We start from the raw sequence: 23,363 nt of genomic DNA on the forward strand, positions 1-23,363 counted from the left end.
AAGCCATGGAGCAGACCTGGCTGACCTCCTCGCTGACCCCCATGGCCTTGTCTCCACAGTTTCTCACTTTCCCCTGTCCCACAAATTCAGTGGCATTCACCAAAAGTGTAAGGGATCACTACACCTTCATCCTTCAGCCCCCTCTTTGTGAAGTGCTCTCTCCCTTTGTCTTTCTGGCTTCCACTAGGCAAGCTCTGATGGCCTGAGAAGTGTACTTCCCTCCATGAAGAGTCCTGTGCTAACTGCTCCTGAGCCTTCCTTATGCAGCACAGCAATCTAGAAACTTCCACCTGACCTTCCCTCCCTTCACCTGAGGCTTTCATCATGGCTTGACAGCTGACCAACCTTACACAGTTCCCTCCCTGCTTCCTTGATACAGGAACTTCCCCTCATAAAATTTGCACATTTAATCCCATCTTGGCCTCTGCTTCTCAGAGAATCCAGACTAACACACTTTGAAAAGACTGTTGAATAGACTGACAGTTGGCTTCTCACTACTGACGATGGAAAACATAACTTTGCAATGATATCTTTAATATGGTAGAAGCAAACAAATGCCAAAATAGAATTTTATACCCAGAAAAACTATCTTTTGAGATTTAGGATAAAATAAGGACATTTCAAAATACAAGAAACTCTTTGTTGCCAGCACACTCACTGTAAAGGAGGTATAACAGAAAGAAAGAAAACATCCTCTAGTGGAAGGTTATGGAGAAAAGAAAGTGGTAAATATGAGGGTAAATGTAAAAGAATGCAGACTATATAAAACATTAATAATGATTCCCTTGCGGAATCAAAAAACAAAAATGTAAAAGACAAGGTGACAATCCTAAGGTTCTTACAGAATCCAGGAGGAGGGAGAGGTTTTCATGAACTTTAGATTTTGAGAGGTTTTATTTTAAAATAATTGTTAACATGATTCAAATGGCAATGTTATAGTAAAACATAATGTTGGGGATAAAATGACATTTTATTTTGATCCACAGGAAGTTTCAAAGAAATGTACAGGCAGGTCCTCTGTACCCTTCACTCAGCCTCTCCCTGTGATGATATCCTGCAAAACTATAGCACAACATCAAAGCCAAGAAGCTGACACTGATATAATCCACAGAGCTGATTCAGATTTCACTAGGTAGGTATGTTCATTTGGGTATGTACACATTAACTAAACGTGCAAGTTGTTATTCTAGGATAAACTGAGAAGGCGAGAGAATATAAATATGAATGAACATTTAACCTCTAAATTAGTAAAGGGGGCAAAAAGGACAATAAGAAATTAAATATTCAATTAAAAAGAAGGCAGGGGGAGCACCCGGGTGGCTCAGTCAGTTGGGCGTCTGCCTTTGGCAAGGATGATGGTTGCGGGATCCTGGAATCAAGTCCCGCAGGCTCCCTCCTCAGCGGGAAGTCTGCTTCTCCCTCTGCCCCTCCCCCTGCTCATGTGTTCTCTCTCTCTCTCTCAAATAGGTAAATAAAAATCTTAAAAAAAAAAAAAAAAGGGAGGAGGGCAGGAGCACCTGGGTGGCTTAGTCAGTTAGACATCTGCCTTTGGCTCAGGTCATGATCATAGGGTCCTGGGATCGAGCCCCACATTGGGCTCCCTGCTCGGCAGGAAGCCTGCTTCTCCCTCTCCCACTTCCCCTGCTTGTGTTCCCTCTCTCGCTATGTCTCTCTCTGTCCAATAAACAAATAAAATCTTCTAATAATCATAATAATAAATAATAAATTAAAAAAAAATTAAACTATGCTGTTGGAGGAAACACAGGTGGTAAACCTATAAAGACCAAAGAAATGATCGTAAGTCAGGAGAGTGGTTATTACCAAGGGAATGAATAAATACTTATTCATGATAAAAACCCTTCCCAAACTTGGACCTTCTTTAACCTGAAACCACCAAAAACCTACAGCTAACATCCTTCGTCACAGTGAAATGTTAGGAGCAACAAGAGGACAAGAAAGCCCAACTGCTGCCTCCTGGGACGCTACCTTCCCTGTAGATGCAAGGGCTCCACATAAATCACCCCAGAGGACACCTAGGTGACTTTTAAAAAAATGTTTTATTGACACATAATTTAAATAGCATAAAATTCTCTGTTTTAAAGATGCGATTCAGTGATTGTTTTTAGCAAATTTACAAAGTTGTGCAACCATCACCACAATCCTGTTTTATACTCCGAAAAGTTCCCTGGGCCCATCTGCAACCATTTCCCACTCCTTCCCCCGGGCAACCGCTAATCTGCCTTCTATCTCTAAAGATGTGTCCACTGGGAAATTTCAAACGAATGGAATTATACAGGATAGGTCTTTTGTGTTTCTTTTACTGAGCATTTTCTTGAGATTCGCCCATATTGTACCATCTATTGCTACTCCATTTCTTTTTTTTTTTTTAAGATTTTTTTAAAAGATTATTTATTTATTTGACAGACAGAGATCACAAGGAGGCAGAGAAGCAGGCAGCGAGAGAGTTGCGCAGAGAGCCCGATGCGGGGCTTGATCCCAGGACCCTGAGACCATGACGAGAGCTGAAGGCAGAGGCTTTAACCCACTGAGCCACCCAGGTGCCCCTCCATTTCTTTTTATTGCTGAATAGTTTTCCATCATATGATTGTAACACATTTGTTTTCCCATTTATCAGGTGATGGATATTTTGATTATTTCCAGTCTTTGGCTATTATGAATGACGCTGCTATAATATTTGCCTACAAGTCTTCGTGTGAACACAGGCTCTCATTTCTCTTGGGAAAATACCTAGGAACAGAAGTGCTAGGTCCTATGATAAAATTAATGTTTACCTTTTTAGGAAACAGCCAAAATGGCTGCACCATTGCACATTTCATCAATAAAGTATAAGAATTCCAACCTAGGGGTGCCTAGGCAGCTCAGTCGATTAACCATCTGCCTTCAGCTCAAGTCATGATCTTAGGGTCCTAGGACTGAGCCCCATAACCAGCTCCCGGCTCAGTGGAGAGTCTGCTTCTCTCTCCCTTTGCCCCTCCCCCCCATGCTTATTATCTCTCAAATAAATAAATAAAATCTTTTTTTAAAAAAAGAGTTCCAACCTATATGCCTTTTAAAAAAATAGCATGCATTGAGGAGTTTATAGATTTGTAAGAGTTCTTACATACTAAGGATGTTAATCATTATTTTTTTCTACATTATAAATGCCCATGATTTAATGTTAACTGAAAAAAAGGACAATCTCGACTATGTTAAGAAAAAATTGCACAGGGAAAAAAATACTAGAGGAAAATAAGCCAAAATATACATTATTGTTGCTGTATGTAGGAAACAGACAAGTGAATTCTTTTTTTGTTCCTGTATTTTTTCTTTACTATCTGAACTTGCTAAATGAACATATATTAATATTCATTCCGATTATCAAAGTAAGTGAAAAACTGAGGAGGAGGGAGGGAGCAAAGTAAAAAAGGGAAGAGGGATGCCTGGGTGGCTCAGTCCATTAAGCATCTGCCTTCAGCAGGGTCCTGGGATCAAGTCCTGCATCAGGCTCCTTGCTCAGTGGGAAGCCTGCTTCTCCCTCTGCCTGTGGCTCCCTCTGCTCTCACTCTCTCTCTATGACAAATACATTAATAAAATATTTAATAAATAAATATAAAAATATAAAAAAGGGGAAAAAAGAAAGGAGGGAAAGAAGGAGGAAGGGAGAAGAGAGAGAAGGAAGGAAGGGGCCCTTAGACTTGGTCATCTCACCTCAAAAAGGAGGCTGAAGGCATCCTCCTCTTGATTTGTAAGGTGGACCGACAAGCCCTTAATGAAGACCCCTTGAGGGTTTTCCACGATGGTCATTGGTGTGACTGATGGCCCAACATAGGGCAGAGTAGACAGAAGATCAAACAGACTCTCATTGTAGATTTCCAGGTAGGAAACACGCACAGTGATGGCATGTGTGGGGCGTTCTTTGATCATCCTAAAAACCTAGATGGGGGATTGGACAGCAGTCACCAAGAGCAAAACTCCAATGACCAGCCCGTGTTAGAAGGATTCTGGCCTTAGCAGGGAACATCAGAAAGTACAATAAAAAAATCTTTGTCCTGGGGCACCTGGGTGGCTCAGTGGGTTAGGCCTCTGCCTTCGGCTCGGGTCGTGATCTCAGGGTCCTGGGATCGAGTCCCGCATTGGGCTCTCTGCTCAGCGGAGAACCTGCTTCCTCCTCTATCTCTCTCTCTGCCTGCCTCTCTGCCTACTTGTGATCTCTCTCTGTGAAATAAATAAATAAAATCTTTAAAAAAAAAAAATCTTTGTCCTAAAAGAATTTATAGTCTAGCTGGCATGGTGGTCATCATCAACAATTACTACTATCAGTCTATTGAGTGATAATTATTATCATGTAGTTTTTTGAGGCCTGGCTTAACAGATTGAAAAGCCCCATGACATGATGAATGGGAAAGACTCTGGAGTGAAGATCCCTTATTTTATGCGGTCTCAACATATAGACGCCTCTTTCACATCCATTATTTAATTCCATGCTCCCAACTCCCCTGTGACTGAAGCAAGGCAGGGGCAATGCCCACCTGTGGCAAGCTCCCTGCAATGAAATTATTTGTCTATGGTCACTTAGCTACTGAGAGAAGCCAAGCCCAAACTCAGTCTTCCCAGCTCCAAATACCTTCCCAGGTACTTATGGGCATGTGACTTTGGGCTGGTCTTTTCCTCTCTCTGGACTTTAACTTTCTTAACTGTCAAATGGGCAGTGGGGGTTGGGGTAGATGATCCCTTAGGCCCCCACCTTGCTCTAACAGTCTGGGTCTATGCTGTCCAACACGGTAGACACCAGTCCCAAGTGACTGCTGAGAACTTGAAATGTGGCTGATGCAAATGAGAGACGGAATTTTAAATTTTATTTAATTGTAACTAATTTGAATTTAAATTTCAAAGCAGCTCCTAAATTAAGTTACTGGTAAACTTTTCAGTATGTTTGGAACAACTTGGGTTTATAAATCTACTTCTTCAACAGTAAATTTTATGAAATGTAAATACAGATCAAGTAGTCCTGATGAGTATTTAGTGTCTAAATGGAAATGGGCCATAAGCATAAAACACGCACCACGAAGACTTGGTGTGAGAAAAATAATGTAAAATATCTCAAGAGTTTTCACATAGACATATGATGTGAAGATTATATTTTGCATATACTGACATAAAATATGACAAAATCACCTTTGCCTGTTTACTTTTTAAACTGTGGTTACGGGAAAACCCCAAATTGCGTGTGTGGCTTCCGTTATATTTTACTGGGCAGCACTACTGAAGCTGAAGATGCTGAGATCTTGAAGCTTTGACAGCGAGGCATGGAGACTGCTTTACCAATGAGAGCCGGTCGGTCTATACAGGACCCTTTCCATTTCTTACAGGACAGGGCTAGAAAACCTCAAGATGCTTTTGGGAAAAAGCCGCTTTGCCGCCTACCTCCCAAAAGAGGGTCCTCACAGGACTCCTCAGGAAGGTCCCTCTATGCTGCGTTCAGTCAGAGTTCCCAGACCCCCCAGGGCTGACTCAGTCCTGCATGCTCATGTTGTGCCTGCTTCTTCCCTTTGCTCTTTCTGGGGCAGTGGTGGTGGTAGAAGCCAGAGCAGGCCAGTAAGGCAGTTCTCTAAGAGTCCATATCCCCCTCATTAGAACAAGGAAGAGAAACATGATTAGGACCTCCAAATCCTTAATTACAGGATCACAGACCAGTGCAGGAGCCAAGAGGCCAGTTGACACGTCCTCACAAATGAGGAAACTGGCTCCGCGTGGGCTTGGGTCAAACTCTGAAACCCGAACTCCGGGTTTTCTGAGGCCTCTGCACCCCCACCCACTCAGTGTGCATCCTGTATCTGGTACCAGGCCTAGTGTTGGCAGCAACTGTGGTAAGAGGAGGGACCCGTGTGGCACCCCGTCTGTGGGCCCACTCCCTACCTGCTGTAGGGCACGAGGAAGGATCCCCCGGTGCTTGTAATTTTCAGTTGCCCCTGTCATGGTGTATGTCTTGCCAGCTCCCGTCTGCCCATAACACATGATGGTACCTGCAAATATTTGGAAACATGTCTTGGTGATGTCCAGGAAAAGAGCTCTAAGGATAGCTCTTTCTATTTTTTTTTTAAGATTTTATTTATTTATTTGATGGAGAGACACAGTGAGAGAGGGAACACAGTAGGGGGAGTGGGAGAGGGAGAAGCAGGCTTCCTGCCGAACAGGAAGCCCGACGCGGGGCTCGATCCCAGGACCCCAGTATCTGAGCCGAAGGCAGATGCTTAACGACTGAACCACCCAGGTGCCCCTGAGGATAGCTCTCTTATCCGCCAGCATGCCTGGTGCCAGCCTGGACCCGGGCGTGGAGGTGGCCATCAGGAGCAGCCATGGACACGAGGAACTCCTACTATAGGGGGGATGGGTGGGCAGGGAAATGGGGACATAAATGGTCAAAACACAGACTGCTGTTCCGAATCTGGCCCATATGGTGATCTACTGCTCCCTGTGCCAAGAGAAGATCCCACCGTCAGGCTTCTGAGCAGAGCAGGTGGTATCAAGGAACAGAGAAACTGGGAATTTTCCTAGACAGGTGAGGAGGGAGACAGGAACATTGAACTCTAGCCCTTCTTTAGCAAAGCCATGAACTGCCAGTCTCAGGCGTAGCCTCCCTGGAGCTGGCCAGGCGGGAGGAGCTTTCAAAAGCCCAGGAAGAAAGGGGTGTAGACTGCAAGTTCCCACAGGATCAATCAGGGCTGCTACTTGGTCCCCTGCCACTTCCAGAAACAGACCACCATGACAGGTCCTGACCTGGTCCCACTGTCCTCTCGGCGAAGACTTCCGTTTGCACCTGTCACGTCTGTGAGAGTTACCATCACTATCAGGCTCTGGTGCTCCTGTTCCCATCCACCCTTCCTCCTGGCGTGGCCAGTTTGAGCCAGACCCATCCCAAACGCTCCTTCAGGGCAACATGGGGCCATGGTAATCAGCCTCTGCCTTCCCCACGCCAATGCTCTAGTTCCTGGGATTGGTAGGTTTTACACAAGGGGCTCTAACTCAGCATGGGAGCCAAGGTCAGAAACAGTGTCTACTAACTTAAGTGTGCAGGAAGGAGTCACAGTGGGTAGGACTCAGAGCCCATTTGTGATTCCACAGCACCCAGAGCCCAAGACTCTTAACCTCCTAGACCTTCTTAGTTCCTTGGGGCCAAATCCCCTCAGGGTCAATGAGGACCATACCTATGTGTCACAAGCAGGATACATTACAATGCATGGGCCTCAACAATAAACAGACTTTTAAACCAAAGACCTTAAACTTGCAGACAGGGAACATTCCAGTCACATGGACAAAGTTTACAAATGGTGATACATTCTTTCTAAAGATCTTCAAATCTTGGGGTGCCTGGGTGGCTTAGTGGGTTAAAGCCTCTGCCTTTGGCTCAGGTCATGATCCCAGGGTCCTGGGATGGAGCCTGGAATTGGGCTCTCTGCTCAGCAGGGAGCCTGCTTCCCCCTCCCTCTCTCTGCCTCTCTGCCTATTTGTGATCTCTGTCAAATAAATAAATAAAATCTTAAAAAAAAAAAAAAAGATTTTCAAATCTTCTTTTCAAGCATCTTAGACCGAACTAGCTGGTAAAACCTTCCCAAAAAGGCTGCTTTTAATTTGTTAAGACAATCAAACTCCACTCCATTTTTTTTTTGGTGCTATATGTAAAAACCCTATACTAGAATAGGAAGAGTAGACTGATTTTGCTGGTAGAATGAATGGAAGTAGCTCTGAGCAGGTAACCAAGAGAAAAGTATTTGGACTCAGTCAAATTCATAAGGACATTATCTTCCAAGCTAATATTTGAGAGATCTGCAACAGGATGATAGTTCAATCTCCATGACCTATAAAGCGCACAGCCTTTGAATCTTCCTATGAAGGTAGGATCCCAGGACTTTGGATCAAGTCATGCCCACAGTATCACCAAGCAAATAACCAGTTTTCCACCATAAGAAAATGGAGATAGACAAAGAAGCAAACAGGAGTTAGCATGTGAGGTTATCTTTTCTTTCATTCACCATAAAATATTTGCATCTCTTCCTCCAGCAAGGGTTCTGTGGGTTCTTATGTAAAACAACCGACAATTAACTAAATTACCATTGTATCCATCGAGGGCCTGAGCAACCAAGTCCTTTGCAACTGTCTCATAAACCAAGTCCTGGGAGGCATTGTGGAGAACTCCATCCAGCTTGAATGACCAGTCTGTTTGCTTGTTATTGACAACCCCACTCTGAAGATCTTTTTTTAAGTGAATATCAATGCTCTAGGAAGAGAAGAAAAGAGAGTATTTAGGAAACTGGTATGAAAAACTCACTGCTAGCTGAGGCCTAACCTGGAGAAAATAGAGGAAGTGAACTTTAGGAGGCACAGGGACTCCCACCAGTGGCCAATATTCCAGTGAGTTCTTGGGGATGGGAGAAGGAAGCTCTTGCAGGAAGATCACACAACCCTTAAGGTGGAAGGACCGGGAGACTAGAGCATGTCATAGTTTCAGGACTTGTCACCCTAGGTTACTGGGTGCTGTTTGCCTTGGTTCCCCCGTCTATGATATTGGGTCAAGCACATTTATCCTATTTCTATTAACCAAGCTTTAGACACATTCACTAAGCACAGGGAGGCCTTGAATTAGGCCAGAGAGAAAAGTGGGCTTGGTGACAGACGCCTGGGCTTGAGCTATATCTCTTACATGCTGTGGGCCTTTGTGAGGAATGAAGAATTAACAGCCACAGAAAAGGCTCTTCTTGGTTTCTCATAGTTCCTCACTGGTGTTACAGCAAATCCAAGGTACCTACATACTTGTAACTAGCATATTTTTAGATGCACAGATTTCTTAAAAAAAAAAAAAAAATTAGATGCACTATGGCAGAGCTGAGTTAGGAACCCATTGCTTTAGGTCAATGGTAAATTCCAAATCTTCACTATGGGGACTTCTGACGTAAAGAGCCTCTTGTTGGAATTTTGTCCTGGCTGCCCTAATCCAGGAGCCAAGACACAGTCACATGCCGAAAAGGTAAGATCAAGAAAGAGAGGCTCGGTCCGTTCACACATTAAATGTTCTGTGTTTCCATGTTCGTCGAAACCACGTCCAGTGTGAGCTTTTTTTATGACTGCCAAGACTTGCAAAGCTTGGGGAGTTTGCCCTTGAATTCCTTCCTTAAAAAACATCTCAGTGCTGCCCAGAGTGGATTCACAGTTGTTTGCTGAATGAAAACACAGGATTCTCTCAACCTGTCCCAAGCCTGTCATGGACTTCAGAAAGACGGTCATGACAGTGTTAAAGGCATGGGGACGGATAACTCTTTCCAGTTATCTCAAGAAGAGTTTCTTCCACTGCTTTGGTAAGTTTAACAGTTATCAACTTAAGACATTCTACCTGGACCCCTGGGGAGATTATGTAATAGCAGATCTGATCACCAGAAAGTTTTATGAGTGTGCACAAATGTCAGCTTTTCTGTACAAGATACAAGGATGAAGGTAAACGTATTAAGCAAAAACATAATTAAAAATGGGAGTTTCAAGGGTTTCCTCATCAAAAGCGATTCAGGGGCGTGGTCTGGACTTGTTGGACTCTGGAGTCCATCTGAACTTTTGTCAATTCTGTCTTGGTCTTTACAGGCTGTTTGGAAACAGGGTCATGTTGTAGCAAGGGGGGGACAGAGGGACCAGGCCCATGACGGCAAGTGCGTTCCACTTACTTTGTTGTCATCTCCATATTTGATCATTTCGTGAGCAAAGTCGTCGGTGGGTTTGACACGGACAAATGCATGAACCTTTTTCCTAGTGCCCATTCTAGCTAAAAACGAAAAAACAGTGCAACTTTCAGTGGTCGTCATCAAATGACAATCAGTGGGGGAGGGGGGGGTGCTGTTGCTTACAAAGAGTAAAACACAGTGACATGCAGTCCGTGTTTTCCTATCTTCAAGAGCCAGTTTTCCTTTTAACCCCCTAACCTGTCAGTGCTCTATTCAGGGACACTGCTCAACACACATGGGCACTTCCTGCTATAAAGGCTGACTCATCATTTTCCACCAATGGCCCCCTAAGAGACAGACACACAAGGCAAGAATGTTCCCTTGAGTGGCCTAATCTTAGATGCGTCTCCTAAAAATGTTCTGTAATGCAGTCCACTTACGCTTTGCCTCATTCATTATATTTTCCTCTAAAATACTTAGGACGTGCATTTAAACTAATTTTCTTTTCTTCACTAGCATACATTACTGCAAATGCCACATCTCCTCTTCTACCTCCATGTGACTGACTTAGACCAGAAAAACAATTCCCTAGAAGTATATTTAATCTAGCCCATAATCAAATATTCTTTCTTCTCTGGCAGTCCATTGAGAAAAAAATCAGAGAGCCCTCTATCTCCTCTTCCTCTCTCAAACCTAACTATATTTTCTTTCAGGTAGACACACTTACGTTTGTATTTCTTTCTTTATACTACTGTGAATAATATGATGTGTAACAAAATGTTAAAATAAAATCTTGGGGTAGCTTAATGGAATAGGATGTAAGGTTATAGGCGTAAGGATTAGGGAGGCAGATTCAGGTAAGTGACCTTCCTACTATATAGAACTGTCCTATAAATGGAAAAAACTCAAGCAAAGTCAGGATGCCAGCTAACAGAGATGCCACCAAAGGGACTGTTGCATTGAGGGGAGAGTTAATTAATCTCTTAGATTCTGTCTAACTGAAGTATTTTATAAAAACATTTTTAAAGGGCGCCTGGGTGGCTCAGTTGTTAAGCGTCTGCCTTCAGCTCAGGTCATGATCCCAGAGTCCATGGATCAAGTCCCGCATCCGGGTCCCTGCTCAGCGGGAAGCCTCCTTCTCCCACCTACTCCTCCTGCTTGTGCTCCCTTTCTTGCTGTGTCTCTCTGTGTCAAATAAATAAATTAAATCTTTAAAAAAATTTTTTTTTTAAATCGAGGGCACCTGGGTGGCTCAGTTGGTCAAGGGTCCAACTCTTGGTTTCGGCTCAGGTCAAGATCTCAGGGTCATGAGACGGAGCCCCACCACTGACTCCACTCTCAGGGAGGAATTTACTTGAAATTCTTTCCCTCTCCCTCTGCTCCTCCCTCTACTTGCATGCTTTCACTCTCTGTCAAATAAATAAATGAAATCTTTAAAAAAATTTTTTAAAAATTGAATTACACAACCAAATGATAATAAAATCTATTTTTTTAAAGATTTTATTTATTTATTTGACACAGCAATAGAGAGAGAGCACAAGTAGGCAGAACCGTAGGCAGAGAGAGCCGGCTCTCCGCCAAGCAGGGAGCCCTATGCGGGGCTCAATCCCAGGACCTGGGATCATGACCTGAGCCAAAGGCAGACGCTTAACTGACTGAGCCACCCAGATGCCCTTAAATCTCCTATTTCATCGGATATCAGTCTCATGGGTGAAATCACATGAGGCCCTCTCCTGGCAGTGACTGTGTAAAAATATTTAATACTAATTAGACAGAAAATTTTGGTTCCAGCATCGACACAGAGTGGAGAAGCAAAGACGGTTATTAAACAGAAGGAACGATTGTGCTATTTTTATTGCTTTGAGGGGAACTTAAAACTTAGCTTTTGAGGCACCTCTCATATACTGATGACAAATGATTAAATATTGAGAAAAAATATCAAGAGCTCTAAGGAAAGCTAGGGAAAAATCAATCTCTAATCATCATCAATTGCATTAAATCTGGTTAAGAAATTCTAGAAAACAAGATGAAAGTCTATGAAAATATATTAAACTTCACTGTTTGAAACTACTGGGGAAATTAATATAATTTTAAGTTGTTCAAAGAGGAAACATTTCTAATTTTACGTTTAAGTTTTCCTAATACCGATCTAATTTTTTTTCTTTCCTTCTTTTTCAAATAATGTGAATATATCAAGTAGTCTATGGTCGTGTAGTCCTAACACTGGGCTCTCACATTTTGATAATTTTACTTTTATGGAACTATGCATATAAAGAAAGACTGTTAAAAACTCATTTAGAGTTCATGCTCCAAATGTACAAAACACACTTGGAATAGAGACAAGGCCCAAGAGTTTGGATGTGTGCTACACGGTACGCTTCTCTTCTGACCTCCCTCTTGGGCTTAAACCCGTTCAAGAAGAAAGGAGGCATTTACCACTAAAATAACCTGTACCTTCAAGGGGCAGGAAAGGGGAGTTGAAGCCAAAGAAATCTCCTGGGTATTTTTAGAAAACAAAACAAACACAAAAAACAAACAGCAAAGGATTTGTTGAATTCACGAGGAGTTAGCAAAACATGAGACACACAAGAAGCTGATTCAATTTTATATTCAAATTGGAAAATAGCGAAAACATGGTGATTAAGGAAAAAAATAGTTTGCTTGAACTATTGCAAAGAACTCTACAAATAAATAAAACTAATTGTTAAGACCTTTACTGTAAAGAAAAAGTCATACATGACAGGGATTTCTTCTCTGAATTACAGTTAATTATTTCACTTGTTTAAAAAGATTTTCACCTATTTATTTGAGAGAGAGCGAGCACAGATGGAGTTAGAGGGAGAAGCAGACTCCCCACTGAGCAGAGTCTGATGCAGGGCTTGATCCCAGGACCCTGAGATCATGACCTTAACCAAAAGCAGGTGCCCAACCGACTGAGTCACCCAGGTACCCCTAATTATTTCACTTTTTAAATTTATTATTTTTAAAATAGTTTATTTATTGGACAGACAGAGATCACAAGTAGGCAGAGAGGCAGGCAGAGAGAGAGGGGGAAGCAGGCTCCCCACTGAGCAGAGAGCCCAATGCGGGGCTCAATCCCAGGACCCTGGGATCACAACCTGAGCTGAAGGCAGGGGCTTTAACAGACTGAACCACCCAGGTGCCCCTATTTCACTTTTTTTTTTTTTAAAGCACATTAAATAAAGAATATATGTATAATCCAAGAGAGGTTCAATGAATCTTACCTGATAAAAAAGATTGCAGATTTTAAAAATATTAACATCTCCCTATATTTCTAAATACAACTTGCGATGACCACTAAATCTAGTGGCTATTACAATTATGTTAATTGTCATCAATGGCATAACATATCTCTACAGAAGCAATTAAATCGGCCCTCCCCTTTGTTCACAGTTTCAGTGATGACAACAAATGAAACTCCAAGCCCTGTTACAAGGTCTTCAGATGTCAAATCAAATAAGCAAACACGCCACTCTTACATTTGCCTACTGTAGACCTGTGTCCACTTACTACATTCCTCAAGTAATTATTTCATGGAAGCCTTTTCCCAGCCACTATGGGACCATTCAGACATTTTCATTTTTAGAAAATGGATCTGAAGAGTATTCAGGTGATCAAGGGTGCTGGCTTATCCAATTTCAGTCCTAAAATTTTCGTCTGCAAAATTGAGCTCAAAAAATACAAAGCCACAAATGGCTCTAATGTGAATCCCAAATTGAGGAAATAGAAGAGGAAAATCTCAACTCCATTTTGATCTAAGCTATTGGGAAGTTGAGAGTGGAGGAAGGTGTGCTTTGACACAAGCAAACTTACCCTCAGTTTCTAAAGCTCTGGGAACCACTGCTCACACCAGTCTGAAGGCCCGGCCTCCGGCCCTGGGTGCCTTCTGAATGGAACCAGCCCAGGTGGCAGGTGCCCAGGCCTCCCTCCTGGAAGCCCCCACCCACCCAGCACAAGAACAGCACAGGAAAGCTCAAGCACACCCTCCCCTTAGAGTGGGGCATGCAACTTGCCCACGCACATGCACATGCCCATGCAGTCCCCCTATCTTCCCAAGGCCCACCCCACACTCACATCCACAGCTCCAAGTATGTCAGGAGCTATATCCACCTAAGGCAAGCCTTCTCTATTTTATTTAAGATTTTATTTTCTTAAGTAATCTCTACACCCAACTTGGGGCTTGAACTCCCAGCCCCAAGATCAAGAGTCACATGTTCTAAGGACTGAGCCAGCCAGCATCCCCCCACCTGCTTCTGTCTTAACCCATCCTGTAAGGCTGCTGTCCAGCAGACACTCAACTCCCAGACATTTGAGACCCCATGCCATCTTGCACTTACTGAAATAATGCTTGTTACCATTCTTACGCCGCATCATTTGAGTGGGTTTCCGGTCCCAAATTAAATTACAAGTTGCTTGAGGGACAGAACTGTGCTTTAATCTCTTTTGAATCCCCCCTCAATGTCCAGAACAGTGCCCAGCACAGAGCAGGAACTCGAGAAATGGTGGTTGGTAGTGATGGTCATGGCTGGAAGTCAGAGGACGGCTGAATCTCCACCTGTGGGTCCATCTTCTGTCACTACTGAGAGAGTCCCAAGGGGCATATGTCACTCCCCTCCCAGGCCACCTCCAATCCCTGAGCCCACAGCCTTTCCAGGACACTTAGTTTCCAGGCACCACTTGCAAGAAGCCATATTCAGCCCCTCACCATGCCCTCTCTTTTAGCAGTGTCTCCCCCCTCCCCCCTCCCCCCGCCGCCCCAGTACCTTGTGGGGAAAGTGTCTCTCTCATGGGCACCACCCTTAGATAGTTCTGGTGTAAATAAGTGAACCTCTGAGTGGTCACCAAGAGACCTCTCTGAAAGGCACGTGGTTTCCTTACTTGTTTTAAGGGTGGAAATGTACAGAATTGTTACCAAGCACCTCTGAAGGCTGGATAAAAGGAGAGGGAGCGTCTGCTGGGACGAGTCCCTAGCTTCCAGCGCTCCTGCCCAGACCAGGCGCTCTCAATACGGAACCCTCATAGTTGTCAGATCGGCGGCAGCATCTGAACCCCAAAACAACAGGGTCCAAGCGCACCCGGCCTCAATTCCAGGCAGATCGGGCCTCCTCCCTTTTCCTCACCCAACATACCAGACCCCTGCGTGGATTGTGGGTGGCAGTTGGCCTTGGGGCCATTCCTGTCCCTCTCTGGAGCGGTTTCCTCATCTGTAAAGCGAGAGGGTCGACCTGGAGATCCCGAAGCCCCCTCCAGTTCGAAAACTGACGAATACAGAAGGGTCCAGAAGACCTCTGGTCCCCCACTTCGCGCCCTCTCAACCTCGGCAGCGACGCAGAACCCTCGTGGGGCCAGGGAACGTTAGATTCGAAGACCCTAAGCCGGAGTCAGCCCGAAAGGGCGCCCACGATGCCGCGCCCCCTCCTCCGCTCGGGTTTCACAGATCAGCCTGGGGACTCCCGGGTGGAGCGGTCTTCGGATCCCGGTCGCTGCCAGCCGCCTCGGCGTACACTCCCCTCTCCAGCCTGCTTCTCCCCACCCGGGCGGCGCGTGAATCCGTTCACTGCTCCGGAGGCAGTGGTCCTCCCGCCGCCCGACCGCTGCAGGTGCAGCGACTGCAAGCCGAATCTCGCCGCCGCAGAGCTGTGTACATAGCCGCCATGGCAACGGATCGTTTCCGCAGATTCCGGAAGTACCTTGGTAGTGGCGGAAATGAAGTCCGCGGCCCTGGGTCGAGCTACGATATAGGTCAGGGCCGAATCGGAAAGACGGGAGATGGGACCGGTTAATCTAGAAAGACTGAGGCAGCTGCAGGCGTGAAAGCACGGTAGGGAAAGCGAGGGAACGAAGACTAGGTTTGCACCAGGAAACGGGGCAGCCGGGCTTCCGGCACAGAGCCCCCTGAGACTACGGCGGCCGGGCAGGCCCTTCTGCTCCAGCCCTGCGCTCCCGGCGGCGGTTCGCGCGCGCTCTCGCTCCGCCCCGTTTAGTGTCGAGCCGGCCGGCCAGGCCTGCGCAGTCGCGGCGGCCGGGGAAGATGGTGGAGGACGGCGCGGAGGAGCTGGAGGACCTGGTGCACTTCTCCGTGTCCGAGTTGCCTAGTCGCGGCTACGGCGTCATGGAGGAGATCCGGCGGCAAGGGAAGCTGTGCGACGTGACGCTCAAGGTACCAAAGACTGGGCGGCGTGAGGCTGAGGGATAAGGAACCGAGTGGGGAGGAAAGAGGGGCGGAGGGTAGGGGAAGAGAGGAGGTCTAGTGGGCAGAGTGGTAGGGCAGGGAGATTGGAGAGAGACCGAGTAGGGGAGAGAGAGGTGCGGAGTGTTAGAGAGGAATTGGGGCTGAGTGGGGAGACGGACAGGGACAGCCCCTCAGCCCTTAGAAGGACAGGCTGAGAGGTGTGTGGCTAAGGCCCTCGGGGTGGGAGACATTGGGGTACTCGCCTCGCTTTTCTGTCACACAGACGGGAGAAAATGAACTTGCAACCCCTCTGGAGAGGAGGGGGCGGTGGCCGCCTCTACATTCTGATGGGCACCCTCTCTTGTCACCGTAGACATTTCTTGGTGGTCCTCGAAGTTAGCTGTGCCGTTGTAAGGCGCAGCCTTCTCCTTAGCAGTCAGTGCTTGTCCTTGATTGTTAGATTACTACTTTGTCTCTTAAAAGCTTTTAAAATCGGATCTGGACACCTTTTGAAGTGGGTATCTACTCTGCTGCCCACTGAAAGGTGCACCATCTCTACTACCTCCACAAAGGTCTCGGAGGATGGACTGGGTCCGCGTGGGGGAGAGGGATCCCTTAACCACCTGTTCCCTACTGGCATCCTGGACCCAAGAGCCAGACTTCCTCCCGTGCTTTGCATCCATTCCTGCTGGAGAGGCACGCAGCGCTGCTCCTTGGCCTAACCCTCTGAGCCCTCTGGAGCCCTCCACGTGGGAAGGTGCTGCTGTGAACTGTGCTCCCTGTTGGGCTTTGGCTGAAAGGCTCTCAGCATCTCTGCGGGACCACATGAAATATATATACACACATGCAGAGATCTTTTCACCCTGCTTATTTTCTACAGAATTAACGAAACTTTTCTTCTTCCCATAGTTGAGTCAGACCTCTGGAGACTGGAGAGTAGAATGGTTAAGAGTGTGGAGATAGAAGGATTTGGATTAAAATCCTAGTGGTAACCTTGGGCAAGTTTCTTAATCTCTCTAAGCTTCAGTTTTCCAAATGTAAAAACCAGGATGATTCCTAATTCTCAGTATTAGTGTGAGGATTCAGTGAGAAACTGTGTAGTATTCTTTGCATGATGCCTCGCTTAAGTTTTTCATCCTCCGAAGGAGGTTGGTTTTCGGGGGGGGGGGGGGGGGGGGGGGAAGTGGCCTAAAGAGGGAAAAGGATCTTTGGTGGGGAGCCAAGGGGTTTGAGAAAAATGAACTGGACTAAAGGAGGCTGAGGAAGTAAATATAAACGGGAGATTTTTGTGCATGGTGATTACATGGTAGAAGATGTCAAGGCTACTAGAGGTTTGTAAGCAGAAGAACGATCTGGTCATGGCACTAACGCTTGGGGTGAGTAGAGACTGGTGAAAAGCAGTAATGGGGAGAATTTGGGGGTTAAGAGTTAGGCTATAAGGAAGAGGCAGGGAAAGTTTGTGAGACAAAGAGAAGCAAAAGGGTATGATAGAGGGGAATGGTTACAGATATTGCTACATAAATTGAAGCAGTGCCTTTTGCCTCTGCATTTCATGCAAATACAGAATAGAACAACCTTTAGCATAACAATGCTTGAATATTTTTTTCCATTACAATGCTTTTTGTTCATTCAAAGGAACAAGAAAATTATTAGAGGTAGTTCCAACCGAGATTGTTGGTCTCTCTCTCTCTCTCTCTCTTTCTCTCAGGATAGAGTCTTTCCTGAAACTTCTAATGTTTCCAGACTGTCTTCCGAATAAATAGGTACTGAAAAGTCAGTTGGAGCTTTTCGCTGTGGGATGGAATATATTGACTAGTGGGCCTCCTCGCAGGGCAGTGCTTCTCAAGCTTTACCAAGTATTAGAATCACCTGGTGGCCTGTTCACACACTGGTTGTTGGACTTTATCCGGGAATTTTTTATTCAGTACATCTGGCATGGGCCTGAGAATTTACATTTCTGACAAATTCCCCAGTGATGCTACTCCTGGCCTGGGGCCACATCCTTAGAGCCAAAACTGTAGGGTGATGGGCCTCCCCTTTTCAATGCAGTATGTTCAGAGTCCGTGGGCCTTCATTCAGGCTTCTGCCTGAGTGGAATAAGTTGGCTGTTCCCATTCTAGGAACCTTACGATGGGAGGGGACTGGGGGCTCTTGCTTCTGTATGCAGACTTTCACTTAATCCCTCAATGTTGCTACTTCCTTGTCTTCAGTGGTTGGTTCCCTGGTTGCCCAAGTCTGGAGTCTCTGGTTCATCCTGTCCAGATGATAAACCTCCAGTCTTCTGCCGGGGTGGTGACCACTCCTGCCTGATTTCATCCTCCCTTATGCTCACACCTACAGAGGAAACCTGACTCCAGCAGTTGAGGTTTGGAAGGGACTTGCCACGTGAGCGCTCAGTGTTCTCCATGGAAGTCAGTCACTACTCACCTTCCAAAGTTTGGTGATATATTTGATCTGCTCTCTTCCAGCTGCTTTTTCCTTGGGAGCTTTGCTGTTCCTAAATTGTCAGTCGGAGAAGTGGTATAGCACAGACTCAAGCCAGACTGCCTGGGTTAGAATCCTGGCTCTGCCACTTATTAGCTGTGGAAACTTAGGCAAGTTCCTTAAACACTGGGGACTCAGTTCCTTCATCTGTAAAATGGGCGTCATCATCTACCTAATAAGAGTGTTAGGGATTCCATTAGTTAATGGACTTAAAACAATCATGGAGTAAATGCTCAGTTGCAGCGGATATTTATGAATAATGACATAATTATGAATAATAATGGTGGGGTTTCTAGAGAGAGAGGAAATAAGTGGGTATGTTCAACCTGCCATTTTGAATTTGTTTAGCTTCTGATGAATTCTGGGTGATTTTATCTAAACATAACATTCATTGTCTTAAGAGTATGCAGACCGCTGCTCTGCTCTAGTAGCCTACATCCTACAGATGAGGACCCAAGCCCAAAGGAAGGGACTTGTTCAAAATCACAGATTGAGATAGGCAGAGCTAGGACTAGAGACTGGACTCCTGGTCTCTGTTCTCCTGGCCAAATGCCCTTCCTTGCTCTCCTGTTGCATCTTCTATCACTGGCAGTGATGGAACTGAATTCCAGCTGCTACCTGAATTAATTTACCCCAGGTCAGTTGTACTCACTGTTAACAACAGGTCATCTTTTCTATCTTGTCGAGCTTTAGGGAGTGTCTGAAAGTTAGCGTTAGCAGGTATGATGTATTCTCAAAATTCACTGCCAACTCTCAAACCTTACTTAATTTTGTTTTTGGAAATATTTGAAATTTGAATTCCTTGCGCACCTGTTGGATACTTAAGAAGAGGCAGAACAGAAAGGGTATAATAATACTAGATTTTAAAAATCATATTCTATGTCTATGTTGACATGAATGTTTTTTTAAAAAACTGAAAACAGGGCACCTGGGTGGCTCAGTTGGTTAAGCAACTGCCTTTGGCTCAGGTCATGATCCCGGAGTCTCGGAATCGAGTCCCCACATCAGGCTCCCAGCTCCACAGGGAGTCTGCTTCTCCCTCTGACCTTCCCCTCTCTCATGCTCTCTCTCACTGTCCCTCTTTCAAATAAATAAATAAAAATCTTAAAAAACAGAACTGAAAATGATGAGCCCTCTCCCCAGAAAAATGCACATACTTAACGTACATGCAAAATCTTGCATTCAAGCTTAAGAGCAATTTCCCTGAGGCCTGTTTCTGGCTCATGGGTTATGAATCCAGCTGAGTATCTTTTTCCTATCAGAAAAAGCCCATGGTCCATCTACATGACAAATCATTTTCTCTTAAAGGTTAGGAGGGTAGCAGTGCAAGACTTCTGGGCAACCTATAACATCGGGCTTTGTCTGGGCAGAGAGGTTTGCTTCCACCTCGGCTCTCATCCCCTCTTCCCATCAGCCTGTTTCCTTTCCTTTCTTCTGGGCTGCCAGTTGCCCAATGCTCAGGCTTCATCTATCAGGTTCACTGGAGTCCTGTGAGTTAGGCAGACTCCCCAGATTCAGTGAATGTTCACAATTCGTTATTCATTTATAAGATCTAGACCCACCGCTTGAACGTTTTTCTGTTCTCCCCTCACCTCACATTCTCCTTTTTCTTTATTTGTGAGAGCAGAAGGGGGTCACCAAACCTGCATATTATTCACTGACCCATAAGCTTAGGAGAGAAGCTTCCTTCTCTCTCATTGCTCGATTGCTCATGCTCTCTCTGTTCTGCAGCCACTAATGAACTTCACCAATAAGCTGGCATTGGCCTTCTAGCATTTTCCCAAGGCCCCTGCTAAGGTTTTGAACACAGATCTGATAATTTGTCCTCCAGAAAGAAATGCTTTTTCCATGGGTAAAAGGCATAGAATTAGAACATTTTCCTTTGACCCACTAAATCCAGGTACACAATTCTCATTGAGACTGGCTTCAAGAGCCACACACTAGAGTCTGGAATCTTGCCTCATTTGCTCTCACACTGATTCGGTGATGAAAGAGTGTGGAAAAGGCTATCAGGAAGTGAAGTAAGGACTTGTTGATACATGCCATTTTGATGTTCTGTGTAGTATAGTGAGTTACACAGGTTTAATTATAGAGCTGAGAGAATCCTACGAAAAGGAGCCATAGAGGTCCTCTATCAAAGCCATTCATTTTAGAGATTAAAAAACCCTGAGGCTTAGAGATATTAAGGGATTGCCCAAGGGACAAAGCTTTATTATCTGGGATCCAGCCTAGCTGTTGGTAGAAGGAATGCTTTTGCATCCTCTTCCCATTACTCACCTGCCTTGCTGATGTTAGGAAGCAGAGCAGGGAACACACGCCATCCGCAGTGTCATTTTCAAGAATGGAGGACAGTGATGTCTATGTCCTGATGCAACACCATTGCTCTATTTCAGGAGAGAGGAAAGATGCAGGCTTTGTCGGCTAGTCTTTTGCACATTTGAATTCTGGACTCTCTTGATTTTGAAATGGCACAACATTGGAAAACTTATGCTTCTGAGTATTGTTCATTCCTGGTGTTTTCTACTGACTTTCCCCAAGCATTTGTGTTCATTTCCAGCCTTGCCTTTTCTTAGTGAACAGTTAGAACCGAGCAGAAGGATATGTTCCTTGAGAGCAGAGGTGCACTTAGGTATGAATGCATATTCATCGAAAAGTTGGTTTTGCTTTCTTCCTCAAGTTATGTTGTAGTTCATGCTGTTACGTTTGGACGCCAATCAGAGGAGGAGAGAGCTTGCCACTGCCTGATGTGTGGGTAGGGAAAGGGAGTTGGAGGCATCCTGGAAAATCAGTTACCACCGAAGCAGCATTCAGAGGGTTCACTCTGAGGCTTCTGCGTAAATTTAAGAAGCCTGTGTTTGGGGATGCTTCTCACAGCGGGCGGTTCCTTTACGGTTTTGTACAGGAGACTCCATTGTTTGCCTCTTGGCCACACCTAGTTCAGCTTAGAGGCGGGTTGACAGCAGATGAGATCACATTTTTCTAAAGATGTGTTCTTAGCCCCTTCTAAATTTCAAGCCTGGCGTCTCCCATCCTACTTTGGATTTGTGGAGTGTTGGCATTACTGTTGCCTCTTTGTTATAAGCCAGCCAGTTTCCCCAGTTTAGGAAGGCCTCTTCCACACGAACAGCTGACCCCTTCAGCACTTGTTTCCAGCTGGGGAGAAGAGAGTGATCCAAGATGTGTGAACCAGGAGTTGGCAAGCATTTTCTGTAAAGAGCCAGATAGTAAATATTTTAGGATTTGTGGGTCATACAGATTCAGTTGCAACCGCTCAACTCTGATGTCGTGGCACCCAAGCGGCCGTACAGAACACATACATGAATGGGTATGGCTCTGTCCCATTAAAACTTGATCTACGAAAACAGGTATAGGCCAAACCCGTTGGCTGTGGCTGGCGGACCCCTGTTGTATAGAAATATGGCCTCTGTCAAGTTTAAGGCCTTGGAAGTAGGTTACACTTGCCTTATGGCCCCGGTATACACTTCTGTCGTTCCCACACAGCATCTAGCAGACGGAAGCGTCTCTTATTAAAGAGTGCAGATGAACCAGAAGTGAAGAACTATCTCTTTCCAGCTCACTGCAGGTGATCATGGGACTGTCCTGGTTGGTGACTGTGAATAACTGACATAGGAGAAGTTACTGGTAAATTTTGCATCTCATCTTTGAAAGTCTTGTAGCTCTGCTAGAGCTTGAAGCAGACTGTTTCCGAAGCATTAACTAAAGACACCGTGCTCCCTTTCTGTCTCAGTTGAAGCTGAGGATGCTTAGCTGCTTGCAGAATGGCAGGCCAGAGGAGACCGTGTTGGCTCCTGTGTTCCAGTGGACCTGACCGGCTGTGTTCAGGGCCGTGAAGGTAAGGGCCAGAGTTGGGGCTTCTGGCAGGCAAAGTAGATAGTTCACCTATGGTCCAGTACATCTGGGCAGAGTGTGCTGCATATCTGACCAGAACACAAAAACGCTTTTCAAAAAAAACAAGCTCAAGAATAGATATTTGTATATATTCATAGCAGAATTGCTCACAGTAGCCAAAAGATGGAAGTAACACAAGGTGTACCACCAGTTAACTGGATAAACAAAATGTACTCTATTTTTTTGAAAGGCATACAGTGGAATATTATGCAGCCTTAAAAATGAAAGAAATTCGGGGTGCCCGGCTGGCTTAGTCGGTAGAGGGGCATTGGCCTGTATCTCAGAATCATGAGTTCAAACCACACATTGGGTGTGGAGCCTCCTTGATTAAAAAAGAAAGAAAGAAAGAAATTCTGACACCTGCTCCAATGTGGGTGAACCTTAAAAACTTTATGCTGAGTGAAATAAGTCTGTCATAAAGGGACAGACACTCTATGATTCCACTTAAAGGAAGTAACCAGAGTACACAAAGAGAGTAGAATGGTGGTTACTCAGGGACTGGGAGGTGGAGGGAATGGAGAGTTAGTGTTTAATGGGGACAGGGTTTTAGTTTGGGAAGATGAAAAAGTTCTGGAGACAGATGGTCGGGATGGTCGCACAACAATGTGAATGTACTTACTGTCACCGAACTGTACACTGAAAAATGGGTAAAATGGTAAATTTTGTTATGTGTATGTTACCACAACTTTTTAAAAAGCTGATAAGCTCAAGAAGGGCAAGTGGGATTGCTTATAGTGCTGTGATTGCAGAGACCCTGAAAGCAGAAGCTGACTCTGTGTTCAAACCCACTGATGAGAAACACGGGACACTAAGGAATAACCTTCCCTGTTCTTTCACTTTCATAGTGTGCTGCCTCAGCTCTCGGGAGCCAGATTTTATCAGCTCAGCCCTGTAGCTGCTCTTCCAATGGTCACTTAAAAGGAATCGATTTCTAGGAGAGACATATTTAAATGACGTACGCGTGTTGTAAGCTTATTTTTTCTGTGCCAATTTGTAAAGTCTAAGTGCCCCATAACCTTGACAGAGCTGTCCTGAGGACCAGTGAAATATACTATGCTGACCTGTCTTCCAAG

At 45.2% G+C, this 23,363-nt stretch overlaps 2 protein-coding genes across 5 annotated transcripts in view; one reads left to right on the forward strand and one right to left on the reverse strand.

Annotated features, from left to right (window-relative positions):
* The window catches only part of LOC111144199 (kinesin family member 9), a 49,387-nt gene extending 34,050 nt beyond the window's left edge, over nucleotides 1-15,337 (reverse strand). Inside the window, exons 1-6 of one of the 3 annotated variants that reach the window (XM_022498408.1) lie at nucleotides 14,855-15,337; nucleotides 14,063-14,280; nucleotides 9,708-9,805; nucleotides 8,110-8,275; nucleotides 5,917-6,023; nucleotides 3,709-3,933 (exon numbers count right to left, since the gene is read on the reverse strand). In XM_022498408.1, coding sequence (XP_022354116.1) covers nucleotides 3,709-3,933; nucleotides 5,917-6,023; nucleotides 8,110-8,275; nucleotides 9,708-9,805; nucleotides 14,063-14,099 — 633 coding nt within the window. In that variant the 5' untranslated portion in view covers nucleotides 14,100-14,280; nucleotides 14,855-15,337. Of the gene's footprint in view, nucleotides 1-3,708; nucleotides 3,934-5,916; nucleotides 6,024-8,109; nucleotides 8,276-9,707; nucleotides 9,806-14,062; nucleotides 14,305-14,854 lie in introns of all 3 variants that reach the window. The other 2 variants (XM_022498407.1, XM_022498409.1) reach the window with 2 other exon arrangements.
* A 346-nt stretch (nucleotides 15,338-15,683) lies between these two features.
* The window catches only part of LOC111144200 (kelch like family member 18), a 54,385-nt gene continuing 46,705 nt past the window's right edge, over nucleotides 15,684-23,363 (forward strand). For both annotated transcript variants that reach the window (XM_022498411.1, XM_022498412.1), the window contains exon 1: nucleotides 15,684-15,885. In XM_022498411.1, the coding sequence (XP_022354119.1) occupies nucleotides 15,757-15,885 (129 nt within the window). In that variant the 5' untranslated portion in view covers nucleotides 15,684-15,756. The remainder of the gene's footprint in view (nucleotides 15,886-23,363) is intronic.

Source organism: Enhydra lutris, unplaced genomic scaffold, assembly GCF_002288905.1.
Source record: "Enhydra lutris kenyoni isolate GAN:26980312 unplaced genomic scaffold, ASM228890v2 scaffoldscaffold10, whole genome shotgun sequence".
Classification (NCBI taxonomy): Eukaryota; Metazoa; Chordata; class Mammalia; order Carnivora; family Mustelidae; genus Enhydra; species Enhydra lutris.